At 41.1% G+C, this 27,500-nt stretch overlaps 1 protein-coding gene across 8 annotated transcripts in view; it reads right to left on the reverse strand.

Moving 5' to 3' along the window:
* The window catches only part of tws (protein phosphatase 2 regulatory subunit tws), a 181,172-nt gene that overhangs the window by 28,035 nt on the left and 125,637 nt on the right, over nucleotides 1–27,500 (reverse strand). For 7 of the 8 annotated variants that reach the window (XM_076190119.1, XM_076190121.1, XM_076190124.1 and 4 more), the window contains 2 exons: nucleotides 12,163–12,328; nucleotides 11,826–11,938 (listed from right to left, as the gene is read on the reverse strand). In XM_076190119.1, the coding sequence (XP_076046234.1) occupies nucleotides 11,826–11,938; nucleotides 12,163–12,328 (279 nt within the window). Of the gene's footprint in view, nucleotides 1–11,825; nucleotides 11,939–12,162; nucleotides 12,329–27,500 lie in introns of those variants that run through there. The other variant, XR_012966712.1, reaches the window with a different exon arrangement.

Raw genomic sequence — 27,500 nt, forward strand, 5'->3', positions numbered from 1 at the left:
CTAACTTGTTCCAACTGTCTATTACTCTGTGAGGAAAGCTGTTCTTTTTCAAATCTCTTCTATAGGCGATTTTTTTATTTTCTTTCCGTGTCCTCTAGTATTTCTGTCATCCCATTTTATCAGATTCTCTCTATCAGTAATTTCTATGCCTTTCATGATTCTGTAAATAGCTATCAAATCTCCTCTCTCTCTTCTTTGCTCTAGTGTCTGTAGTTAAGTTTTTCTAGTCTCTCTTCATATGATAGTTTTCAGAGTGTTGGTGCCAATTTTGTAATTGCTTTTTGTATTCTTTCAAGTTTTTTTATACATTTTTTTTGTACTTGGTGACCATATCGTTGCTGCATATTCCAATCTTGGTCTTATCAGGGTGATTAGGATTTTCTTCACCATTTCTTCATCCAGGTATGTAAATGCCACTTTGATTGTTCTTATCAAATTATAAGTTTCTCCAAAAATCTTATTTATATGTTTCTCAGGTGACATATTATTCATAACAATGACTCCCAGGTCCTTCTCATTTTCTACTTTTTTTATTCCTTCTTCTCCCAATTTATATGCTCTTGTTATTCTGTTTTTGCTTTTTCCAAATTCCATTATACTACACTTTTTTGTATTGTGTGTGTGTGTGTGTGTGTGTGTGTGTGTGTGTGTGTGTGTGTGTGTGTGTGTGTGTGTGTGTGGTGTGGTAATGTGTGTGTGTGTGGTGTGGTAATGTGTGTGTATGGTGTGGCAATGTGAGTGTGTGTATGGTGTGGCAATGTGTGTGTGTGTATGGTGTGGCAATGTGTGTGTGTGTATGGTGTGGCAATGTGTGTGTGTGTATGGTGTGGCAATGTGTGTGTGTGTATGGTGTGGCAATGTGTGTGTGTGTATGGTGTGGCAATGTGTGTGTGTGTATGGTGTGGCAATGTGTGTGTGTGTATGGTGTGGCAATGTGTGTGTGTGTGTGTGTGTGTGTGTGTGTGTGTGTGTGTATGTTGTGGCAATGTGTGTTTGTGTGTGGTGTGGCAATGTGTGTGTGTGTTTTGTGTGGCAATGTGTGTGTGTGTATGGTGTGGCAATGTGTGTGTGTGTATGGTGTGGCAATGTGTGTGTGTGTATGGTGTGGCAATGTGTGTGTGTGTATGGTGTGGCAATGTGTGTGTGTGTATGGTGTGGCAATGTGTGTGTGTGTATGGTGTGGCAATGTGTGTGTGTGTGTATGGTGTGGCAATGTGTGTGTGTGTATGGTGTGGCAATGTGTGTGTGTGTATGGTGTGGCAATGTGTGTGTGTGTATGGTGTGGCAATGTGTGTGTGTGTATGGTGTGGCAATGTGTGTGTGTATGGTGTGGCAATGTGTGTGTGTGTATGGTGTGGCAATGTGTGTGTGTGTGTGGTGTGTGAGTGTGTGTGTGTGTATGGTGTGGCTGTGTGTGTGTGTGTATGGTGTGGCAATGTGTGTGTGTGTATGGTGTGGCAATGTGTGTGTGTGTATGGTGTGGCAATGTGTGTGTGTGTATGGTGTGGCAATGTGTGTGTGTGTATGGTGTGGCAATGTGTGTGCATATGGTGTGGTAATGTGTGTGCGTATGGTGTGGTAATGCGTGTGCGTATGGTGTGGTAATGTGTGTGCGTATGGTGTGGTAATGTGTGTGCGTATGGTGTGGTAATGTGTGTGCGTATGGTGTGGTAATGTGTGTGCGTATGGTGTGGTAATGTGTGTGCATATGGTGTGGTAATGTGTGTGTGTATGGTGTGGTAATGTGTGTGTGTATGGTGTGGTAATGTGTGTGTGTGTATGATGTGGTAATGTGTGTGTGTGTATGATGTGGTAATGTGTGTGTGTGTGTATGATGTGGTAATGTGTGTGTGTGTATGGTGTGGTAATGTGTGTGTGTGTATGGTGTGGTAATGTGTGTGTGTGTATGGTGTGGTAATGTGTGTGTGTGTATGGTGTGGTAATGTGTGTGTGTGTATGGTGTGGTAATGTGTGTGTGTGTATGGTGTGGTAATGTGTGTGTGTGTATGGTGTGGTAATGTGTGTGTGTGTATGGTGTGGTAATGTGTGTGTGTGTATGGTGTGGTAATGTGTGTGTGTATGGTGTGGTAATGTGTGTGTGTGTATGGTGTGGTAATGTGTGTGTGTGTATGGTGGTGTGTTTTTGTGTGTGTGTCTGGTGTGGTAATGTGTGTGTGTGTATGGTGTGGTAATGTGTGTGTGTGTATGGTGTGGTAATGTGTGTGTGTGTATGGTGTGGTAATGTGTGTGTGTGTGTATGGTGTGGTAATGTGTGTGTGTGTGTGTGTGTATGGTGTGGTAATGTGTGTGTGTGTTTGGTGTGGTTTTGTGTGTGTGTTTGGTGTGGTTTTGTGTGTGTGTGTATGGTGTGGTAATGTGTGTGTGTGTGTGTGTATGGTGTGGTAATGTGTGTGTGTGTATGGTGTGGTAATGTGTGTGTGTGTGTGTATGGTGTGGTAATGTGTGTGTGTGTATGGTGTGGTAATGTGTGTGTGTGTGTGTATGGTGTGGTAATGTGTGTGTGTGTGTGTATGGTGTGGTAATGTGTGTGTGTGTGTGTGTGTGTGTATGGTGTGGTAATGTGTGTGTGTGTGTGTGTGTGTGTGTTTGGTGTGGTTTTGTGTGTGTGTGTATGGTGTGGTAATGTGTGTGTGTGTATGGTGTGGTAATGTGTGTGTGTGTGTATGGTGTGGTAATGTGTGTGTGTGTATGGTGTGGTAATGTGTGTGTGTGTATGGTGTGGTAATGTGTGTGTGTGTATGGTGTGGTAATGTGTGTGTGTGTGTATGGTGTGGTAATGTGTGTGTGTGTATGGTGTGGTAATGTGTGTGTGTGTATGGTGTGGTAATGTGTGTGTGTGTGTGTGTCTGGGGTGGGACTGTGTGTGTGTGTGTATGGTGTGGTAATGTGTGTGTGTGTGTCTGGTGTGGTAATGTGTGTGTGTGTGTGTATGGTGTGGTAATGTGTGTGTGTGTGTGTGTGTGTATGGTGTGGTAATGTGTGTGTGTGTGTGTGTATGGTGTGGTAATGTGTGTGTGTGTGTGTATGGTGTGGTAATGTGTGTGTGTGTGTGTATGGTGTGGTAATGTGTGTGTGTGTGTATGGTGTGGTAATGTGTGTGTGTGTGTATGGTGTGGTAATGTGTGTGTGTGTGTATGGTGTGGTAATGTGTGTGTGTGTGTATGGTGTGGTAATGTGTGTGTGTGTGTATGGTGTGGTAATGTGTGTGTGTGTGTGTGTATGGTGTGGTAATGTGTGTGTGTGTGTGTATGGTGTGGTAATGTGTGTGTGTGTGTGTATGGTGTGGTAATGTGTGTGTGTGTGTGTGTATGGTGTGGTAATGTGTGTGTGTGTGTGTGTGTGTGTGTGTGTGTGTGTGTGTGTGTGTGTGTGTGTGTGTGTGTGTGTGTGTGTATGGTGTGGTAATGTGTGTGTGTGTGTGTGTATGGTGTGGTAATGTGTGTGTGTGTGTATGGTGTGGTAATGTGTGTGTGTGTGTATGGTGTGGTAATGTGTGTGTGTGTGTATGGTGTGGTAATGTGTGTGTGTGTGTATGGTGTGGTAATGTGTGTGTGTGTGTATGGTGTGGTAATGTGTGTGTGTGTGTGTATGGTGTGGTAATGTGTGTGTGTGTATGGTGTGGTAATGTGTGTGTGTGTGTATGGTGTGGTAATGTGTGTGTGTGTATGGTGTGGTAATGTGTGTGTGTGTATGGTGTGGTAATGTGTGTGTGTGTGTGTATGGTGTGGAAATGTGTGTGTGTATGGTGTGGTAATGTGTGTGTGTGTGTATGGTGTGGTAATGTGTGTGTGTGTGTATGGCGTGGTAATGTGTGTGTGTGTATGGTGTGGTAATGTGTGTGTGTGTATGGTGTGGTAATGTGTGTGTGTGTATGGTGTGGTAATGTGTGTGTGTGTATGGTGTGGTAATGTGTGTGTGTGTATGGTGTGGTAATGTGTGTGTGTGTATGGTGTGGTAATGTGTTTGTGTGTATGGTGTGGTAATGTGTTTGTGTGTATGGTGTGGTAATGTGTTTGTGTGTATGGTGTGGTAATGTGTTTGTGTGTATGGTGTGGTAATGTGTTTGTGTGTATGGTGTGGTAATGTGTTTGTGTGTATGGTGTGGTAATGTGTTTGTGTGTATGGTGTGGTAATGTGTGTATGGTGTGGTAATGTGTGTATGGTGTGGTAATGTGTGTATGGTGTGGTAATGTGTGTATGGTGTGGTAATGTGTGTATGGTGTGGTAATGTGTGTATGGTGTGGTAATTGTGTATAGTGTGGTAATGTGTGTGTATGGTGTGGTAATGTGTGTGTGTGTGTGTCTGGTGTGGTAATGTGTGTGTGTGTGTGTATGGTGTGGTAATGTGTGTGTGTGTGTGTGTGTATGGTGTGGTAGTGTGTGTGTGTATGGTGTGGTAGTGTGTGTGTGTGTGTATGGTGTGGTATTGTGTGTGTGTATGGTGTGGTATTGTGTGTGCGTGTATGGTGTGGTAATGTGTGTGCGTGTATGGTGTGGTAATGTGTGAGCGTGTATGGTGTGGTAATGTGTGTGTGTGTGTATGGTGTGGTAATGTGTGTGTGTGTATGGTGTGGTAATGTGTGTGTGTATGGTGTGGTAATGTGTGTGTGTGTATGGTGTGGTAATGTGTGTGTGTGTATGGTGTGGTAATGTGTGTGTGTGTATGGTTGTGGTAATGTGTGTGTGTGTATGGTTGTGGTAATGTGTGTGTGTGTATGGTGTGGTAATGTGTGTGTGTGTATGGTGTGGTAATGTGTGTGTGTGTATGGTGTGGTAATGTGTGTGTGTGTATGGTGTGGTAATGTGTGTGTGTGTATGGTGTGGTAATGTGTGTGTGTGTATGGTGTGGTAATGTGTGTGTGTGTATGGTGTGGTAATGTGTGTGTGTGTATGGTGTGGTAATGTGTGTGTGTATATGGGGTGTGAATGTGTGTGTGTGTATGGTGTGGTAATGTGTGTGTGTGTATGATCTGTAGATCTGTGTGTGTGTATGGTGTGGTAATGTGTGTGTGTGTATGGTGTGGTAATGTGTGTGTGTGTATGGTGTGGTAATGTGTGTGTGTGTATGGTGTGGTAATGTGTGTGTGTGTATGGTGTGTTGTAATGTGTGTGTGTGTATGGTGTGGTAATGTGTGTGTGTGTATGGTGTGGTAATGTGTGTGTGTGTATGGTGTGGTAATGTGTGTGTGTGTATGGTGTGGTAATGTGTGTGTGTGTATGGTGTGGTAATGTGTGTGTGTGTGTATGGTGTGGTAATGTGTGTGTGTGTGTATGGTGTGGTAATGTGTGTGTGTGTGTATGGTGTGGTAATGTGTGTGTGTGTATGGTGTGGTAATGTGTGTGTGTGTATGGTGTGGTAATGTGTGTGTGTGTGTATGGTGTGGTAATGTGTGTGTGTGTGTATGGTGTGGTAATGTGTGTGTGTGTGTATGGTGTGGTAATGTGTGTGTGTGTGTATGGTGTGGTAATGTGTGTGTGTGTATGGTGTGGTAATGTGTGTGTGTGTGTATGGTGTGGTAATGTGTGTGTGTGTATGGTGTGGTAATGTGTGTGTGTGTATGGTGTGGTAATGTGTGTGTGTGTATGGTGTGGTAATGTGTGTGTGTGTATGGTGTGGTAATGTGTGTGTGTGTATGGTGTGGTAATGTGTGTGTGTGTATGGTGTGGTAATGTGTGTGTGTTTATGGTGTGGTAATGTGTGTGTGTGTATGGTGTGGTAATGTGTTTGTGTGTATGGTGTGGTAATGTGTGTGTGTGTATGGTGTGGTAATGTGTGTGTGTGTATGGTGTGGTAATGTGTGTGTGTGTGTATGGTGTGGTAATGTGTGTGTGTGTATGGTGTGGTAATGTGTGTGTGTATGGTGTGGTAATGTGTGTGTGTGTATGGTGTGGTAATGTGTGTGTGTGTATGGTGTGGTAATGTGTGTGTGTGTATGGTGTGGTAATGTGTGTGTGTGTATGGTGTGGTAATGTGTGTGTGTGTATGGTGTGGTAATGTGTGTGTGTGTATGGTGTGGCAATGTGTGTGTGTGTGTATGGTGTGGCAATGTGTGTGTGTGTGTATGGTGTGGTAATGTGTGTGTGTATGGTGTGGTAATGTGTGTGTGTATGGTGTGGTAATGTGTGTGTGTGTATGGTGTGGTAATGTGTGTGTGTGTTTGGTGTGGTTATGTGTGTGTGTGTATGGTGTGGTAGTGTGTGTGTATGGTGTGGTAGTGTGTGTGTATGGTGCAGTGATGTATGTGTGTATGGTGCAGTGATGTATGTGTGTATGGTGCAGTGATGTATGTGTGTATGGTGCAGTGATGTATGTGTGTATGGTGCAGTGATGTGTGTGTGTGTATGGTGCAATTATATGTGGTCACTTTTACTTATTGTCTTGTATTCAATCTTGTCCACTATTTTTGGTTACGATGTGATTATTAAGTGCAGTCTCGATGGTTCTTCCTCATTTCTATACCTAGTATTCTCTTGTATCCATTGCATCATGGTATGTTTTATAATCATATCAAGTACATTTCCCCATAGGTCATCTCCATCCTTCACTGTCATCTCTTCCCAGCTGATTTCTTTACAATTAAAGTCACCCATTATAACTATTCTCCCTCCATCTTCTATTATCTTATTTAGTGTTATCCTTGTGTCTTCCAACATATTTTTGTGTTCTCTCTCTTCCCATGAAGCCGTTTTAGGAGGCACATAATTTACTACAAACTTCCTGCTCTTCCCATCCTTGTCCTCCACTTCCATCATAATCATCCCTATTCTTTCCGTATGTGACATTCCTCACATTTATATCCTTTTTAATCAAGAACATAACTCCACCCCCTTGTTTTACCTCTGTTTCTAATCCAATAATTATATGCACCATGTCCTACACTGTTGAGTGGTAGTGAGTGGACCTTTCAATTTTGTCTCTACAATTCCCATTATGTCCAGTTCTATTTCCTTCATGTAATCATTCAGTTCATTCAAGCCTGTTATTAAGCCATCTATTTTTGGAGAGCGACTGGAGGAAGTGGATAGTTTTAGATACTTGGGTGCAAGTGTAGCAGGAAAAGGTGGAGTGAAGGTGGAGGTAGAATGTAGATTGAGAGAAGCGAGTAAATGCCTTGGTGGATTAAAGAATGTAATGAGGAATAGACATTTGGGAATGGATGTGAAGAGGAGACTGTATGAAGGAGTGATTGTGCCAACAGCACTGTATGGGGCAGAAACGTGGAACATAAGAGAAGAAGAGAGGAGTTTGAATGTGTTTGAGATGAGGTGTCTGAGAAGTATGGTGGGGGTTACTAGGTTGGATAGAGTGAGAAATGAGGAGGTGAGAAGGAGAACAGGAGTGAAAAAGGATTTGGGAGATGGGGTTGATGAAAGAATATTAGGATGGTTTGGACACATGGAAAGAATGAGTGAAGAAAGACTAGTAAAAGAGGTATGGAAGGCAGATGTGGAGGGAGTGAACATGAGGGGACGTCCTAGGTTGAGGTGGATGGATGGGGTGAAGGGGGCTTTGGGGAAGAGGGGAATGTCTGTTGAGGAAGGAAGGGAGAGGACGGAAGACAGAGGTGAGTGGAGAATGGTTGTATATGGATGATGTTGTGATTGCATGAGGAGGAATGGGCGGGGGGGTGGGGGGTGGGGTAGTATGTGTGAGCAAATTTTGACGCAGCCCGAAGGGATTTCTCCCCGTCCTCTCCTTATATGCAAGGGGGGACGGAGAGGGGGGGTCGCCGATTAAATGAAGCGGCCTTGCTGTGGATGTGCTGTGTCTTGCGACACTGCTTCTGACCCAGGGTGGTGGGCAGGGTGCAGGGATGACCCGTCATCCAGGAGGTGCTCAGATGAGAGGGAGTGTGGGAGGGGTGTGGAGTGTATTTAGGGATGAAATGGGTGGGAGTGTTTTTATGCCTTTCCCTTTTTGGCTACCTCCCTTGGAAGGGGGAAAAAGCCTTGGTATATGTATGTATGTATGTATGTATTTTTGTGTCTGTTATTAAGCCATCTATTTTTGTGTAAGACAATTTTAATTTTCTACTACTTCCATTGTGTTTTCGGTTTCCCTTCCATTTTTCTCTGCTATGAACCATTTCCTCACTTTCATATCCACTATTCTCCAATAGAATTTCTCTCTGACTGTTCTGTTCTAGTTTTTTTCCTTAGCTTCTATTTTTTTTTCTCATCCTCTCTTTCCTCTTTATTCATCTCTCTTTTTATCCATACATGTTTATATACATAACTTTTTGCTAGTTTCCATGTTTTTCCTAAAATATTCTCTGTCATTTGTGACTTGAATTTATCCTTAATCGGTCTGGTCCTATCTGTATTGTATTTCCCTATTCTATGTATTTCTTCAATTTCTTTCCCTGTTTCTTGTTCATCTTCTTGAACTACTTCGACTATCTTTACTTTTTCCTTCTCCTCTTTTACTCTTGTAGTCCTATTTGGATTATTCTTCTCTTCCATCCCTAATATAATTATACATTTCTTTTTATCTGCCAAGTCTCTTATTATACTCTCCTTCTCCTCCATCACTTTAATAACCGTGTCCTTAGTTCTTTCATCTGTTGATCTACTATATTTCAAAATTAAATTTTGTTGTTCTCTTGGGCTTTTCTCCAACCCTATATCCTCTTTTGCTATGGACTCTTTATTCTCTTTATTATTATTCTTTAATTCCTCATTCTCATCCTTTACTTCTTTTCACTGTCTTTCTAAATTTTCTATTTCTTTATTTAGGTTTTGTTCTCCTTTTTTAGTTCTTCCAATATCAACTCTTTTTGTAATCTGTGTAAGCTGACTGAACCTAACCTCCCACTGTTCATGTTCTCTAGTTTTTCCTTTAGACTTGCTAATCGGGGGAGGTTGTCATCTCCTCCCTCATTAAATCCATGGAAATATTTATCTTCACCTTCCATTGCACTCCTCTTATCTATATTTCTAATTTTTACATTTTTACTAATGTCTTCAACTTTACCTCTATTGTCTGTGCACCTCTTGTTGACATTCCTTCTGACTTCTGGGACCCGTTCATCTCCTTCCTCATTTCTTTCCTTCTATTTTCCTCAGTAATGCCCCTCTTTCTCCTTTTTTTCACCTTCTCACTACACCACAAGCTTTCCCCTTCCCTACTAATACAACAAAGGTACTCCCTTGTCATTGAGATCCACAAAATTTGAAGTTTCCCTGGAGTTCCAAACTTCGCTGTCACTTCGACTGTCACGTGTGTGTTGTGCATGTGTGTGTTTATCATGAGGTACAGTTGAACATTGTGTTCATGACAGTCACTAGAGAAATTTGTGACTGTATACCTGGCTAACACCATCAGTACCTCTCAGTATCAGCCACTGCTCTAGCCTACTGTGTACATCTGCTGGTAAGCTGTGGCAATTCTGAGGCTATGGTGTGTACAAGTGGAATGTAATGAGCCTGTGGTGTTACTTGTATGTTACTTCCATCTGCAGCACTTGTTGGACCATCATACATGTATAGGTTGATAATGGTGTGTGAAGACTAGTTTCATGGGACTTTATTGATTCTGTTTTTAACAGCTAAGGTGGCACATGCATATTCTACATGTACATGTCTGTCTGCCACCCACCCCTCAATGATGTATCATATAGCTTGTACAAAGAGCAGTCATGGGATGCAGTCACATACCTTAGATCTAATATGGCAAGTATTGTGTAGGCTAATGAGCAGTGCTACTGTAGAGTGGTTGATTTGAATGTAGTGCATGTAGGTTGGTGATGTCAAGGACTGCCCTCTCAATCACCAATTACAGTGTTCAGGTTAAATCTGATCATTTTTTGTTCTTCTGTCATTTCAGAACCATTTGGAGGATTTAATGGGGGTAAAATTTACATACATACATATACCAAGGTTTTTTTCCCCCTTACAAGGGAGGTAGCCAAAAAGTTAAAGGCATAAAATCATTCCCACCCATTCCATCCCTGAATACACTACACACCCCTCCACCCTCCCTCTCATCTTAGCACCTCCTGGATGACTGGTCATCCCTGCAGTTTGTCCACTGCCTTGGGTCAGAAGCAGTGTCAGAAGCAAAAGTAAAATTTAATAGGGGTAAAGTGCAACACATAGCTGATTCTGTGTAATATTGATGGGTGTGAGAGCTAGAGAGCATGGAAAACTGGAAAGTACCGGAATATTGGAAGGGAGTGACCTGCATCATGATGATTCACATTGGATTAAAAAATTTGGAAATCTTAGCTACAGCTCAGTGCTCCTTGAATACCATGAAGGCCATGAGATGTGAGCAGGAGAATTGTGATGGAGATGTGGAAGCAGTGGCTAGCAGGAAGGATCATAGTAGGTGTTCAGACTGTCTGCACAATGAAATTTGTCAAGAAGATGCAAAAAAGGTGTGGCATGATCCAGGCATGGCAATGCGGACCTTGGCAAGAGAGATGGGTGTCGGAGTGGTAACTATGAAGAAAGCGCTGAACGAGGATCTTTGGTACTCATCATACAAGAAGCATGAGGGTCAACTATTCACTGCCAAGGCACAAGAGAACCGCCTTACGTAAGCCAAGAAACTAGTCAACATGGTCAAACACCTAGTCGAGCCAAAGATGCTGATTCTTCTCAGATGAGAAAAACTTCTGTCAGGGCCAGCTGCACAACACACAGAACAACAGGTGGTTAGCCTACAGTCTGCAAAGTCCTGCACTTCATGAAGACCAAACTCCCTCAAACTGTGATGATCTTTGGTTGCGTTTCCAGTGAAGGCCACGTCATGCTGCCCCACATCTTTGAAGAGGGACTCAGCTGTACGAGCTGTATTTGGCAAAAGATCCTCTAAAAGATGCACTCTGAATTTTGAGAACACATCAATTTTTAGCCAAGATACATTTTTCTTTCCTTTCCGAAAGTGTAAAATTGATCCCAAACACCCTGTATGTTATGCAAAGCAACATAATACTGGATCCATTAGTTTTGTCTGGTTTGAGTGTGATGACTACATTTCCAGAGCACTGATATTGCACAATGTGCATAAATATAGTTCATTATCTTTGTGAGTGATAGGTGTCCCCATGTTCTCTACTGTTTGAGGTGTATGTCTTGAGTGTACATAGCTGATTCTTAGAATTCTATTTCTATGGACACCAAAGTTGATCCAATGCCCCAGGTCTCTCCTGTAAGAGATCCCGCATTTGGATTTTATACCATTAAAATTGATCAGTCTATTTTAAGCAGCCAACATTTTAGGGACTTGGTGACATCCCTACAAACCAATCATGCAACATTCATTAGTTTTGTCCACTCAAAAAAGAATACTGGTCACCTTTAACTTCTACAATTCCTCCATTCTGCTACTATTACTTAACCCATCTCTTACTCTTTTTATAACTTCATCTCTTTGACGTGATATTATCCACAAAGGTAGAAGCACTGGCTATTTCCAACAAAGTAATCTGGCTTCAACCACGCTATTCTGTTCATTTCTATGGTACCCTGCCCCCAACCACCTTGGTCTTTGGATCATGTGCTGGACTCATGATCGACAGCCATTGTCCTCCCGGAAGAGACTGACTGATCTATGGATAATGCTGTGACCTTACACACACGCACACCCCAAACTCCCCGCCCACAAGAGTTGGAGTAACGACTTGAAGCGCAGTGATACTGAAATTATTTCAACCCTGGGTAGGATTCGAACCCGGACCGCTGTAGTGACAGTCTAGGACTCTACCAACCATGCCACTGTGTGTATGCGTGTCAGCAAATATAAGATATATAACTGGGAGAAACACTTCCTCAAACCAAAATTCAAGCCACATACATACCCTTAATGCTGTGAGGCCTGATGGATCTCTCATGGTACCACTTTCATCTCTCAAGTTGTAACCTTCTGCCCGTTTGTCCCTTTCTGATACCTTCCATAACTTTATTGTCTTATCTGGAAAAATATATGCACAAAAAATTATCAACTTGTCCACTGATCTACGCAAAGAAATTTGCCATATACTCCCAAACACTGGAGAGAGAAAAAAAGAATAGAAAAACCATATATATGGATATATAAACAACCATCAATAATAAATAAATAACAATAATAAAAACAAACAAGTATTAATAATACAAAATAAAAAGTAATAATAAAAAAAAAATCACTACACTTACCATTTGTTGATAATAAAAAATGTGCTGGGTTTTTCCTTTTAAGCCATCTTATTTTATTAATTTTTTCTTCTATTTCTAAAGATTTTAGGTAGTCAAACTCTGGCTCATGGCTTTGGAAGGTACTATACACATTGTACTCGCCTCTTCTGGGAAGGCAATTTTTAGACTGAAACAAGAAGAATTGAAAATTAATCATTGGAAAAGCTAATAAAACCTTTCTTTCAAGTGAAATACAGCGAGTCCTCCTTATACGGTAATTCTTTATCTGATAAATTCACAGTTACAGTATTTGGTAATTACTACCCACGACACTATTTATGGTAAGAAAAATTCACAGATACGGTATCCGCTTGTGTTTTGTTTACACCGTACCACAGCGCCACCACGCCATGTGGCCACCACAACAGACTCTTCCCGCGTTCGGTATATGGTAATTTCAATTTGCGGTAAGGTTTTCAGGAATGCATGTACCTTATAACGAGGACTTACTGTACCTTGAAAAACAAATTCAAAATCTTGACACTATGTCAACATGTAAATTAATTTACAATTTTATTATTAGCATTTGCATATAGGGTTAAACAGAAGTATACAGTCAACCTTAAGTGTGGCATTAAGCAAAGGACATGGCCTAGAGAAAGATGACATACCTAATATTCAAATAGATGTTTAATATTTTTATACATTGAAGTGATGACTTAAATTCTTGGTTATGATAACCTGAAATCTATTCAAATTAGCATATAGTTATAAAACTGCTGATTCATTGAAATCGCCAAATTTCACATGGCTAAAGGCAAAGTCCTTTTCCTTTCCCTCAGCTAAAACCTAGGCATTAGTTTTTAAAATTCTACATGCTGAAAGTGTATCCCCCTCTTAACCACTTCAGTATGACGACGCTTACATAGCTGTCATGAAGCATGAGTGGATACACGAGGATGTAGGCATCGACATCTTGATTATATTTTTTGTAGAGTTTATATTTTTTGTAGTTACTCCCGGATTGTGTGAACTGGTTTGATCATATTTTTTGTGTTTATTATTACTCAGAGTAAAAGAGTAATACAGAAGTGACTTTATATTTTATAATGCAAGTAGTGTGATGCAAATTACATATGGCAGCTGATACTGCACACAAGAATTTGAGTCGTAACTAAGTGGTTAACCACACAAATTATAAAAAGATAAAGCAACAATAAATGTACATATATACATATACCAAAGGCTTTTTTCCCCTTATATGGGAGGTAGCCAAAGTATAAAGGTATAAAAACCACTTCCACCCATTCCATCCCCAACATACTTCATTCATCTACCCCCTTACCTCCCTCTTATCTCGGCAACTCCTGGATGATGGGTCATCCCTGCATCTAGCCCACTGCCCTGGGTCAGAGGTACTGTTGCAAGACACAGCACATCCACAGCAAGGCCACTTCATTAAATTGGCAACCCCTCCCCCTCTGTCCCCTCATCCAGAAAAGATGGGGCTAAACCCTTTTGGGATGCGTCAATTTATTTCTTACACATACTCCCTCACCCCCCATTCCCCACCAACTCCCCCCTCATGCATCACAGCATCATCCATACACAACCATTCTCCATTCATCCCTATCTTCTGTCCTCTCCCGTTCTTCCTCAAAAGACATTCCCCTCTTTCCCAATGCCCATTTTACCACATTGATCCATCCTAGGTTGCCCCCTCATATTCACTCCTTCCACACCTCTTTTACTAGTTTTTCTTCACTCGTTCTTCCCATGTCTCCAAACCATCCCAATACTTTCATCAACCCTCTCTCCCAACTTCCTTTCCACCCCTGTTCTCACTCTATCCAGCCTAGTAACCCCCATCATACTTCACAGGCACCTCATCTCAAACACATTCAAACTCATCCTCTCTTATGTTCTATGTTTCTTCCCCATACAGTGCTGTCGGCACAATCACACCTTCATACAACCTCCTCTTAGCATCCATTCCCAAATGTCTATTTCTCATTACACTGCTTAATCCCCCCCCCCCCCAAGGCATTTACTCACTTCTCTCAATCTACATTCTACCTCCACTTCTTCCTTTCCCGTCACATTCGCACCCAAGTATCTAAAACTATCCACTTCTTCTAGTCACTTTCCCTTAATATTCACTTCCATTCTGCTGCCAATTTCCCCCTTGTAAATGTAGTACCAATAATCCCAGAACAAAATCATAATCCCCCTCAAAATGTACTATCATGATCACCCCCTTTCCCAACCTGTGTGCCAGCCCAATCATGCAGTTGACAAAAACTATTAGAATTAAGGCTTACGATTCTGTACACAATATTGACTATCATCTTTCAGCTTATAGGAAGATAGAATTCTACACTTTTGTAAAAGCAAAGTTACTTTGTTGCTCACTGCTACACTTCAAGTTAATGGATGTATGCTCATGAAAAATTACTAAACACTAATATTGTTCAGAATAAAATGGCAAGATAGGCATGATACAGGAAGAACAAGGAGGACAGCTGATGGAATTTGTAAGTGGGCAGGTAAATCAGTGGGAAGAGTTATTTCTGGTAAATACGTTCTAAAAACTGCTATATCCTTAAATTTATCATTATCATTAAGAACATTTGGAGAAGATATGGATCTTCTCTCTTATTGAGAGCCAGTTCATCTACTTAGAAAGCCCTTTTCCTTTCTCAGCCCTCTTCCATATACACAACACAATCAGTCAATCAACCAGTAGATAACAATCAATCCTTGGACGCATGTTTTCAGCAAGAGACCAAGGGCAATAGCCAGATTAATTATTTTGCCTGCTTCTTTCTTGCAGGAGACTTGTAGCCCCAAGGAAGCTGGCCATAATCACCAGTTCAGCCTACAAGTCACTTGGTGAATAGGTTTCGTGGAGGCGTCTAAAGAAGGTGAGCGAGTGACAGTGAGTCAGTTGGTCCACTGCCCTGATCTCTCTTGCAGAAGGTAACTGGCAAAAGCCTTTGGGATGGACCATAAGTCAACCAGGGAAAATAATATACTGTGTTGTTGTCTGGGGATTATTAGTGAGGGGTATTGTAGGATGAAGTCTTCAGTCTTCTGTGTGGTGGTTGCATCTGAGGCAGTTTGAATCTGTGGCCTTACCAATCCTGTTTGATAATGTCTAAATGTTGGGTTGTGTCCTGTGTGCAGGCATGCTAGTGTGATTATCATTAGGTATGATTTTTTCTTTTTTTTCTTTTTTTTTTCTGTGGGGCTTATGTCACATGGTTGTTGTTGTTGTTGTTGTTGTTGTTGTTGTCGTTCCCTAGACTGTCTGTCCGAGCAGTCCCGTCTACCCAAGGAATGCCACAGCCGAAACTGGGTTTTCCCACAAATCCTTTATAGAGTGTATGTTGTGTTGTTTGCGTGCATGATTGTGTATAATACAGTCTTCCATTATGTGTTGTATGGTATGGGGTGAAGTGTTACATCATGGGCAGCTGTTCACAACACGGTCGTCCAGCCTCTTCTGGTAGCTTAGAAGTGCTGGGTGGTGACCGCATCGCAGTCTGGCCAAGTGGACTCTGTCCTTTCGTGGGAGAGAGGATTCAGAAGGGTGGATATCAGGGGATCTGGCATGCAGCAGTGTGTTGTCTTTCAGTGTGTTAATGGAGCGGTGAGTGATATGATTATGAATATGTTTCCGGAGGCTGGTATTTGGTGGTTGTGGAGGAAGAGAAGAGAGTATCTGTGCGTAATAAAGGTCTTTGGGTGTTGTTTTAATGTTTCTTGGTGTGTGTGGGTGTTCTGCTATGTAGTGTAGCGGGTGTGATGTGTTTGTGGTGGCTGCAGCAAGTGTTTGTGTGCCTCTCATGTCGAGGTGGTCCTTGACTTTGAGGACTTTTGTTTCATGGTGTAAATGGTCTGTAGGTGTTGTATTTGTGCAGCCTGTAATTGTTTTTAGGGTTTTGTTTTGTATGATTTGAAGGGTGTTGTGGTGTGTCTCACTGAGATTAGGAGCCCATGCAGGACTCGCATAATTCATCACTGAGCGTATGCATTGTTTGTATATTGTTATATTAGTTTCTTTGTTTTGTCCAAATGTTGTTCCAGTGATTGACTTAAGTGCGTTAAGTCTGGGTGTGCATTTGTTTTTTATGTTTGTGAGGTGTTGTTTGAAAGACATGGATGTATCGTATGTTACACCAAGAATTTTCGGTGTGTTTGTGTGTGGTATTAGAGTGTTGTTGATGTAGAGATGAGGTATGTATTTGTGCTCTTTTGTCCAGTTGGTGAGAAGTGTTGCTGTAGATTTGGTTGGAGCTATTTTGAGTCTGTTTGTGATGAACCATGTGTTGAGTGTGTCAAGGTAAGGCTGGATTATTTCTGCAGCTTTGTCTGTGTTACGATGTGTGCATGTGATTGTTATGTCGTCTGCGTAGGAAGAGATTTGTATTTCTGAGGTGTCTGGTGTGGGTAAGTCATGCATGTATAGATTAAATAATGTGGGGGATAGAACTGAGCCCTGTGGTACTCCGTTCTTAATGTTTCTGATGTGCGAAGATTGGCCATTATATGACACATGAGCATTCCTGCCTGCCAGATAATTGGCCAGCCATCTTTTGGTGTTATTGTGCATGTCTGTGTTATATATATGAGTGCTTGAGATTATGCATTATGAGTTTTGTCTGACTGTCTATGAAGGGTGTATAGTCTGAGTCTGTGGGGAAGTCTTTCTTACGTCGAATGGTGCGTCGGTCGTCAGGGTGAGATGCAAGATGGCTCGTCTGTGCAAAATGACGTATGAGTGCGTTTGCTTGTTGTCTGTTTGAGGGTAGATTATCTGTTGTTGTGATTATTGCTGCGTGAGAGCGTGTAGTGTTAGTGTTGGATTGTGTGATGCTGTTGAGTGTTTTGTACAATTTGCTGGTGTTTGTTTTGTGATCAAGTGTATTGATAAAGTTTTGCCAATTTGGTGTTTTTTGTTCATGTATTTTATTGGCAATCACAGTGTTTAGTGTTTGTATTTGGTCTGCTATGTTTTGAGGGATAGGTGTGGGGGTATTGTGTTTAAGTGTGTCACGTTGTCTGATGAGGCCTTGGATTTCTGGTGTGAAGTTGGGGTTGTGTGATTTTCTGTTGCCTCTAGGGTTGTTGCTGTTGGAGTATTTTTTGGTGGTCTGTCTTCCAAGGTTTTTAGTGATCTGTGCACAAGTTTTTGTGTGGATGTTTTATGTTGTACAAATGGTGGGCTGTTATAGATGTGTGTAATATGCTGCAGGCATTGTCAAGGGTGGTTCTTGTGAATTATTTGTACACAGTTATTACTTTCCTTTGCCCTGCTGTGGACTTAAGGGGGTACACGACACCTGGGGGGGTGAATTTGGTCAAGATATGGCATTTTTCAAAACTGTGTTCAAAATGTTCGTATACCATTTAGAAATAAATCCCGACAAATAATTTTCCAGCCGCGCGCAATTTAAAGGTCTTGGGTGAGGTTTAAAGGGACAGAGTTAAAGGCGCAACCCACACTAGAGAGAGGCGTGCCATTTAGGACCTTCAGGCGCATCGAATAACGTTGAAATTTGATTGAATTTACGCTCGCCCAGTGCTTCAATGGCCAGTACAATGGTGGAGGGGAAGGGAGGAAGGTGGAGGGAGAAGTTTTGCCAGCTTTGAGTGAAGCTAAGCGTCAGTTACCGGCTAGCTCTGAAAGGAAAAGTGCGCATGTCGCATGAGCTCTCATTGCAATCTATTACTTTAGCTAGTACATATTACTCTTTAGTACAGTCATCATGGGTAGCAAAAAGAACAAAAGAACATCCACAATGACAAAAAACAGCAGTTAACCCGTTGCGGCCGATCGCGGTAAAATAAAATGTCACGCCAGAGACGACGGGGTAGGTGAAAATTTTTTTTTCTCTGTTTATGGGCTAAATCAACTCATTTGGGTCTAAATAGTAAGAAAAACATCAATAGACAAGTCACCTTGGCGTATTTTGGTGGTAGGGAGCAACCTATGAGACGACGGGGTAGGTGAAAAAAAATTCTGTTTATGGACTAAATCAACTCATTTACACACGTGGGTGGTCGGGGTGCGCGCGCAGACACTGTGCGTGGGTATAACACATGCCAATGTGCCATACTATTCATATTTTACCCAAACAAGTCATAACTCTTGCTAATTTCGTATTTTAAAACGTGACGGATTATTACGTCAATCGTCGCTCGTTCGGCTTTTTATTCTGAGGCGCGGAAAATACATCCTCCATGTTTACCGTAAAATTGAACCAGTTTAGGAAACTGGCAACTCAATCAGGCTCCTTCCCTGGGAAGATCCATCACTCCTCTATCACGTGACACCCGGTAGAAGCTCAGGGGGCGGGTATTTCAAAAGTTACATAGCAACAAATGAAAGCCACTTACGCGACGGATCATTACGTCGATCGTCACAGCGGTAACCTTTTAGGTGACGTAATATTACGTCGGTCGTACACAACGGGTTAAAGATGGCAAGCAGTCAAAGACGACTAGCCAAGACCTCACCACCTCTCACTCCACCACCGCCCTCACCTGCACCTCTGTGACAGTGACAGAGGTAAAGGACAACATTAGACTAAACAATTCAAAGAGGAAGATTAAATCCAAAGAAGAAAGCAAGAGGAAAAAGATCAAGGCTATACAGGAAGAAGAGAGAAAGAAGAGAGAAGAAGGGACATCATATGATGCTGGAGGGGGTGCCCTACCAACATAGATTGGTGAGGGGAATCTGATGAGGAAAGAGAAGGCGCCCACTGCTGGAAAATAAACCTCTTTCCAATGATTTAGATACCCTGAAGACCCCCAGCAGTGAGGTTTCATATGAAGAAACCGCCAAAGGTGCAAAAAAGCAAATTATATGGTGTCGTCTGTGCGTCGTCACTACTGTGATATACTTATACTTTAGTTTCTCAGTATTTAAAGTACTTATAATTAAAATATGTTGATGATTTTTACTGTACTTATTATATAATAAGAATTAAGCCATGAAAAAATCAGTCAAATTGGTGAAACTATAAGCAAGGTACAGATATATTTATATTTCAAGTTGCCATATCTCCGTTCGATATTTTTTTACTTTTTTTTTAATCATAAAAAATCTAAAATACATCAGATTTAGATGAAACTTACAGGGAATATTACTTTTAGTAACTGCTAGGGCCGATCGTTCAAATATTTTGAATAGGATGAAAGAGTTCGGAGTAATAATGGAAACAAGACCAAATTTTTTTTATTTTTCACGAGTTTTGCCGTACATTAAAATTGAAATGCCTGTATGCAAAAGTATAAAGGAAATTGTTCAATTACTCAATGACCGGCCCTAGGTGTGCCTACTGACTAATCATAGCCAAAATATAAAACAAATTGGTCCTCGTATTATGGTGCTGTGCACTTTTAAATGTCGCTACTGGTATACATACATCATTCTGTTTCATCTAAAATGTAGGCAACATGGATACCTATTTACCCGAGAAGTTTCAGCTCTTTACTCTAAATAGTTTAGAAAATGACCTCCAGGTGTCACGTACCCCCTTAAGTACAGCCAGCACAAAATATCTTGGGACCTATTGAGTTGTTAGCATGGAGGGAAAAAAAAAAAAAAAAAAAAAAAAAAATAAAGTGTATAAACAAACGCTAGTAAACAAACACATGCGGGCTGTTCCGTTGATGTTGCTATCAATATAATTTGGCAAAAATAAAATCTACCCTAGCCATCACCTTGCTATGTACATGTGCACACCACACCATGCCTACACAACAAATCACTTGCGGGCCAACACAAAATAAATTGCTTACACACAGGTACAGCCAACATATGAATCGACCAAAACTTCACATCAACCAAAAATTATTAGTACAGTACATACATATACCAAAGGCTTTTTCCCCCTTAAACAGGATCGTTTATTACAATCAGGAATTAATGACAAAAAATGAAGATCAATGCCTGTTATTTTGAGTTTCTCCCTCTATGCAGTAAAAATTTTCTAGATGTTGGTATCTGGTTGGTAGCTTGTATGGCATCTTTCTATCAGTGTTCCTGCAGGTAAGTCATTCAGTGTTGTGCTTGACATATTTGAGAGAGGGCAAGTTAGTGTTGCTTCAATTTCTAGCACCTACGATTGTGTATTGTCTGTTGTGGTTTGTTTTGTTGTTTTCCCCCAAAGAATGTTTGTACATACATATATATACCAAAGGCTTTTTCCCCCTTACATAGCCAAAAAGAAAAAGGCATAGAAATCACTCCCACCCATTTAATTTCCCATATATTCCACTCCCCTCCACCCTCCTCCCTCCCTCCTATCTTGGCACCTCCTGGATGTTTGTAACCACAGAAAATGCAATCAAGCATGTTCACAGAATACAGGGATCACTCAGCTACAACTACAAAATAAATATAATCAGGAAGCAGACACTGGCATCCTCATATGCTCATTCGCACTTCATGATGCCTATGTACATCATCGTATTTATGGACAAAATAAAATTTCTCTGGGTGAAGGGCTTGTCTCAGGATTATTTCATCAAACTTGCCCACAGCATGCCTAAAATTCTTTGCATGGTGATGAAAGCTAAAGGAAACATGGCCCCAAAAAAAAATTCTTACCACATTGAGGGAGAAATGCAAAATTACTTTGTAATAATTTCCTATGTTAATAATTGGGCAAGTCCCAAGAATTCTTGCAGTGGCTGTAGGTTCATATTCTTGTTGATTTTTTGCTGTAAGATCTTTGATGTATAGGCTGAAAGTTAGGCTAGAATAAAATATGAGGCCTATAATTTTGGGGTTCTTTTTCAATGGAAGGATTTAGTAATTTAATTTTAATTTATGGTAGTTTTTTTATTCATGATTGGCTGATGTAACCTCACTGCTGATTTCCAGAGTAATACTTCCATTCTGTCATTTTGAAGCCACTGTTCCATATTTTTCAATTATGTTTGATTTTTCTTTGCTACAATTTTGCATTTACTGTGCTAGGTTATCACATTCAGGCCATCTTTATAAGAGAAAACACTTGCTGTTCTGGTTCTGGAGTTGGATGATCACTCGGATATTAAATAGTAATGGTGAAAGTATTACACTATGAAAGACTCCACTGCATAGCCTTTTTGTTTCTGAGATTTGGTTGTTTAGGGTTACTCTCCAGTCTTCATGCAAAGTTGGTTAACCACTTTTTGTTGATGTTATATGTCTGACATACAGTGATGGTGATCATGTGTTCAAGTATACCCAATACCACCATCTGTGGTGGCTTCATGTTATTGTTCAGCATGAATTGTGCTTTAGGATGCAATTGATACTTTAGGGACTATATGGGGCACCTCCTACCAACCAGGGTCTCACATAATTTTTGTCTATGTTAATGGAAATATCTAAGCATAGAGAAATGAAGCTACTTATTGTATTGCAACTGTCCCTTTATTATGCTGTCTCACCCCCTCTTAATACTGTCTTGTACCAGAGTATATATTTCCATTTTTGATTCTCCCCTGTGGTAGGGGAAAAAGAATACTGCCACCGAGTCTTCCCACTTAGGTCATAAAGACAGCTAAAACAGGACAGTGTGGGACTAGGCATCCTTCTCTCTGTATCCCTATGGATACATTCAATAAGGCATAAGAGGGTCTAGGAGTTTTCCTACAAAACCCTAAGGTTTGGGTCTTTTAATGCGTGTGGGTGTGGTACAGATGAGAATAAAAGGGAAGAGAAAGGCAGTATGTTTGTGATAAGGAAGATGGATGTGTTGGCATCAACTGAAACCAAGTTGAAGGGGGAGGGGTGATTCTGAGTTTGGGAGTGTAGTGGGGAGGGTGTCAGGAGTGAGGAGAGGACGAGGAAGGAGAGGACGAGGAAGAAGGAGAGGACGAGGAAGGAGAGGACGAGGAAGGAGAGGACGAGGAAGGAGAGGGGTGGCTCTACTAGTGAGAAAATAAGCATGCGGTGGAGTGGAAGGAGGTTTCTTCAAGGTTAATGTGGATGAAGGTGAAATTGAGGAGATGTGGGTCTATGTAAGTGCATATGTGCCTGGTAGTGAGAATAGTGTAGAAAGGAGGCTTTTGGGACAGATTTAAAAGAGTGCATAAGGGGTTTTGGGAGGAATGTCAATGTAGTGGTATTTGATCTCAATGCTAGAGTATGGGTTGAACCATTAGATGGAGTTATTGGAAAGTGTGGAGTACCAGGTAAAAATCATAGTGGAGAGTTAATGGATGTGTTTAGAGAGTTGATTATTGCTAACACCGTGTTCAGGAAGAAAGTCAAGCATAAGTACACATGGGAGTGGGTGGTGGATAGAAGGGTGGTTGATATTGTATTAATAGACTATGTAGTGGTATCCAGTAAAAGAGTTGGAAGAGTTTTGGATGCCCATGTTCTTATGAGAGAGAGCAGGGGGATATCAGATAAATTTTTGGAAGCTAAGCTGAGAGTGAAGGATATGTGGAGATTGAGGAAAAGGGCAGAAGGTAAAGAAGTGCTTAGAGTAAAATGTTTAAATGAAAAGGAAAAAGAGCAGTACTGCAAAGAAAAGCTGAGACAAGTATAGAAGGTGGTGAAGGAGACAGTAGAAAGAGGGGTGGACAAGGAATGAGGGTGTTTCAAAGAGGAAGTGAAAAGATGTGCAAAGATGGTATGTAGAACAAGGATGGGAGGGAGTAGAAGGTAGGGTAGTAAGTGGTGGGATGATGAAGTGAACAAGGTAGTAGAAGTGAGCATTCAGAGTGGTTTCACATTAGGATGAGAAAAAAAACATAAGGGTATAAAGAAAATGAATTCTTGTAGGAATTCCTTTAGGGCTGCAGATATCAGGACACCTAGTCCCATCCTCTCCATACCATTTTAGATCCCAAGTGGGAAAACTTGGTGACAGTATTCTTTCCTCCCCTACCACAGGGGTGGGCAAAAATGGAAATATATATTCAGAGATGTGGTATTGGACAGTATTAACAGTGGGGGGACAGCATAATTAAGGGACAGTCACAGTACAATGAAGAAGTATAATTTCTCTATTATTAGATATTTCCTCTGACACACAAAATGATGTGTGACTCTGGTCTGTAGGGGCACCCCATATAGACCCTTAAGTATCAGCTTCATGTTACCGAGTGGATTTCTGTACAATAACATGCAGCCAATACCACAAACAGGGAGAGCTGAGAAGCTAAGATGACAGGGTAGTAGAGGGGAGTGGGTACATGCCTTTGGCTTGGCTAGCTCCCTTATAAGGGGGAAAAGCTCTAGGTATATATAAAGAAAAAAGAAGAGGCACAACAAAAGATAAAGGAGGCAAAAAAGATAGATGTAAATTCCGGGAGGAGTATGACAAAAAAAATTGAAAGCAATAAAAAGAGGTTTGGGAAGGAAATTAATGGAAGGGGAGTCCAGCCTTTGTCCTAAAAAAAATGCAGGCGAGCAAAAAAGTACTTGCCTAAATTTTATGTGTGACTGCTTGATGAGCACTTTTTTTCATATGGTTGGAATTGAATCATGACACATTCAACAAAGATGTCTTTTTTCTTTAACATGTGAATATTACAGGAGACCTACCTGTCTCCTAAGTGGGAAATATAAAAATGTTTCCACAGCCTTCATTCCACACCAATCACCACTGCACAATACCAACCAATAATCATGATAATACAAATTAACTCATCTAATCCACTATTTCCTTGCAACCCATACCTTATCTGTGCACCTTGCCCTAATGCCTCAGGCTTCAAACCTCCATTTTATAAAGGTAGAATATGAGGCCAGCATGGTCAGAGACATTTGCCATTTTATATGGGAATTAGCTTACTTGCAACCTCTCTTCCAGGGTCTTCCTCCTACTGTCCTATTTCAGGGTGTGTCTTACAAAGAGCCCAAGCTGTAAAGCCCTGGCACGAGGTAGGCTTACTTGATGAATATACCACAATGCTCAGCTTCATTCTGTGGTAAACATCATCCCTGAAGCACACGAAATTTTTTGTAGGTGTGCATTTTTGGTGTTCCTCATTTCGAATTTTGGCGCATTATGACATGGGTGCAAAAATGTGCACCATCAAATACAATCCCTGTCAGTCAGGTAAAGAAGAAAAAGTAAGACACAGATGGACAGATCTGAACAAAAAAAGAGGCTGTAAGGTGAAGATGGGTGGAGTAATTCAGAAAGCTGTTGAATGTGAATGGGGGGGGGATTGGTGGTAGCAATGGGATGTGCTAATAAAATGACAATGATGGGAGAGGAAAATGAAGGAGAAAATAAGAAAAGAGGCGCAAGTAGCTCTGAGAATTAAAGTAGGTAAGGCACCTAGATTAGATGAGTATCATGCAGTGTCTGGAGGGAGAGTGATGGTGGACTGGCTAGTGCAGTTGTTTAATGTGTATATAAGGGAGGGTTGAGTGCTGGAGGGCTGGAGGATTGCCTGTGCAGTTCTGCTGTACAAGGGAAAAGTAAACAAATGTGAGTGCAGTAGTTTCAGAGGGATCAGTTAGTTGAGTGTAGTTGGGAAGGCTTGTGGGAGGGTTTCAACTGAGAGAATTAAGAGAGGAACAGCATGGATTTAACCCATTCAACTCCGATGACAAGATGTCTTGTCATTTGGTCAAATAAAACAAAAAATCATAAAACACCAAAATGTTTGATCAAACACCAGAAAAATATGACGTCAGTCCTCGAGGACTGACGTCATATTTTTCTGGTGTTTGATCAAACATTTTGGTGTTTTATGATTTTTTGTTTTATTTGACCAAATGACAAGACATCTTGTCATCGGAGTTGAATGGGTTAAGAAAGGTAAGGGGTTGTGTAGATCAGATACATGTGGTAAGGCAGATATGTGAGAATGTTTTAGGAAAAGGTAAAGATGTTTTAGGGGCCTTTATGGATTTGGAAAAGGCTTATAAGATAGACAGGAAGGCAATGTGGAAGGTTTTACAGATAAATGGGATGGGGGAAAGCTGTTGAGGGCAATCAAGAGTTTTTACATGAGTAATAGAGTCTGTGTTAGAACAGGAAATGAAAAGAGTGGTTTGAAGTAAAGATGGGATTGCATCAGGGATGTGTCATGTCACTGTGGCAGTTCAATGTGTACATGGATGGGTGGTGTGGGAGGTAAAGGCAAGGGTAATGGGCAGGGGACTAAAGATGGTTAAAGAAAAAGGAGAAAAGTGTGAGGTGAGCTAGTTGTTGTTGGGTGACAAAACTGCTTGTGGCAGAGTCAGAAGGGGGATTAAGGGAGTTGGTACAATTGGGAAAGGTATACAATAAGTGAAAGTTGAAGATTGTGGGTAAAAGCAAGGTGATGCGATGTACATGGGGAGAGAATGGCAGTGAGTTAGAAGTCTTGAGGGAGACAGGCTAGATGAGTGGAGGTTGAGGTAAATTGTAGACTGAGAGAAACAACTAAATCCCTAGAAGGATTAAAAAGTGTTATAAGAAATAGCCATCTGGCAATGGATGCAAAGAGGCAATAGCAGGTAGGAGGTGATTGTACAGTTCTGTATGAGGCAGAGACGTGAAATTTAAGAGAGGCAGAGAGGAAAACTTTTTGAGGTGAAATGTCCAAGAAGTATGGTAGGGATTACTGGGTTAGATAAAGTGAAAAGCAAGGAGGTGAGAAGAGTGGGAGAAGAAAAGGAAATGACAGAGAGGGCTGATAAAAGAGTATTGGGATGATCTGACATATGGAGAAAATGAGTGAAGATTAGTAAAATAGGTACGGAAGAAGAGGTGGATAGAGTGAATTTGAGGGGACAATCAAGGATGAGATGAATGGTGGGGTGAAGGGAGCATTGAGAAAGGAGAAAATGTCTGTTAAGCAAGGAAGGGAGAAGGCAGGGCATAGGAATGAGTGGAGAGTAGCTGTGTATAGATGATACTGTTATGCAAGGTAGGGAGGGGCAGGGTATACAGGGTGCTTATTTGTGAATAATATGACAACCCAAAAGGATTTCTCCACCAAATCTTTTGTTCTGTAAGCCGGGATAGCATTGCTGTGGATGTAGTCTTGCTACATTGCTTCTAATCAAGGGCAATGGGCAGGATACAGGGATCACTTGTCATCCATGAGAAGCTGAGAGGGAAGAGGGAGTGGTGAACGAGTGGTATGAGTGGGAGTGGGTATGTGCCTTTCACTTGGCTACCTTCCTTATAAGGGGGAAAAAGCTCTTGGTATATAGACAGAAGTTGTATCTATGGCATCTGCTGTCCATTGTAAAGCTAAGTCTGAATTGGTACTGATCCAGAGTAGAATGATGGCCTGAACATAAGCAGACCATAGCAAGTGCATGTATTTACCTAATTGTAGTACACAATAAAGAAGTAATGCTTGTTGGGTTCAGTCTCCTATTATCTAATTTTCTAATATACCTAGACTCAAATTCATGTATGGAACTTTATCTATATCTTTGATTTCCAGTTACCATATTTGGATTTGAACACCACAATGTTCCTTATCCTCTCCTAATTCTCTTCAATAACATCCTCCCAAAATCATTTCAAACTACACTCAACAAACTGATCCCTCTTGAAACTACTACATTCACATTTGTAATTTTCTTTTATTTATCAGAACTATACTAGCAATCCTCCAGTCCTCGGGCATTCTACCCTCCCTTGGACATACATTCAACAACCTGATTAGTCAATACACTAATTGTACCTCCCTTGTTCAGACAATCTGCATGACACCTAACCCAGATGCCTTACCAGCAGTCATCATTTTCAAAGCTTGTGACTCATCTTTTCCTATATCCCTTTCATTTTCCTCTTCCATAACAGTCATTTTTTTCTAGCTCCTTCCACTGACATACTCAATCCCTCCATATACTCCTCCATAATCAACAACTCTCTAAAGTACTTACTCAACCCATCTTTCTCTTACTGCCTTCACCTCCATAAATATCCATCCATCTGTACCTTTCACCTTTTCTCTCCCCAACTCCCCTCTTCACTCCCAACTCCATAGCAAAACATTTCTTCTTCTTCAAATTTTATGACCTAATCCTATCCCATTTTACATCTCTCTGCTTTGCCTCTTTTATCTTACATTTTGCTTCTTTTTCTTGTACCTATCATATGCTTCCGTCTTGTACCTATCATATGATTCCATCCTATTTTGCAAGCAATCCACATATTCTCTTATACTACCATCTTCACCTCATCATCCCACCATTCACTACCCTTCTATTTGCTCCCAGCCTTCTCATTCCACATACTATCTTTGCATGCCTTGTAATTTCCTCCTTGAAACAAATCCATTCCTCTTTTACTCCCACTTCTACTTTATCCTTCACTACCTCCCATACTTCTCACAGTTTCTCCTGGTATTCCTTCTCATTTAAAAGGTTTACTCTAGGCACC

This window comes from Oratosquilla oratoria, chromosome 9 (genome assembly GCF_046742065.1).
Source record: "Oratosquilla oratoria isolate Oo_2021 chromosome 9, ASM4674206v1, whole genome shotgun sequence".
Lineage (NCBI taxonomy): Eukaryota > Metazoa > Arthropoda > Malacostraca > Stomatopoda > Squillidae > Oratosquilla > Oratosquilla oratoria.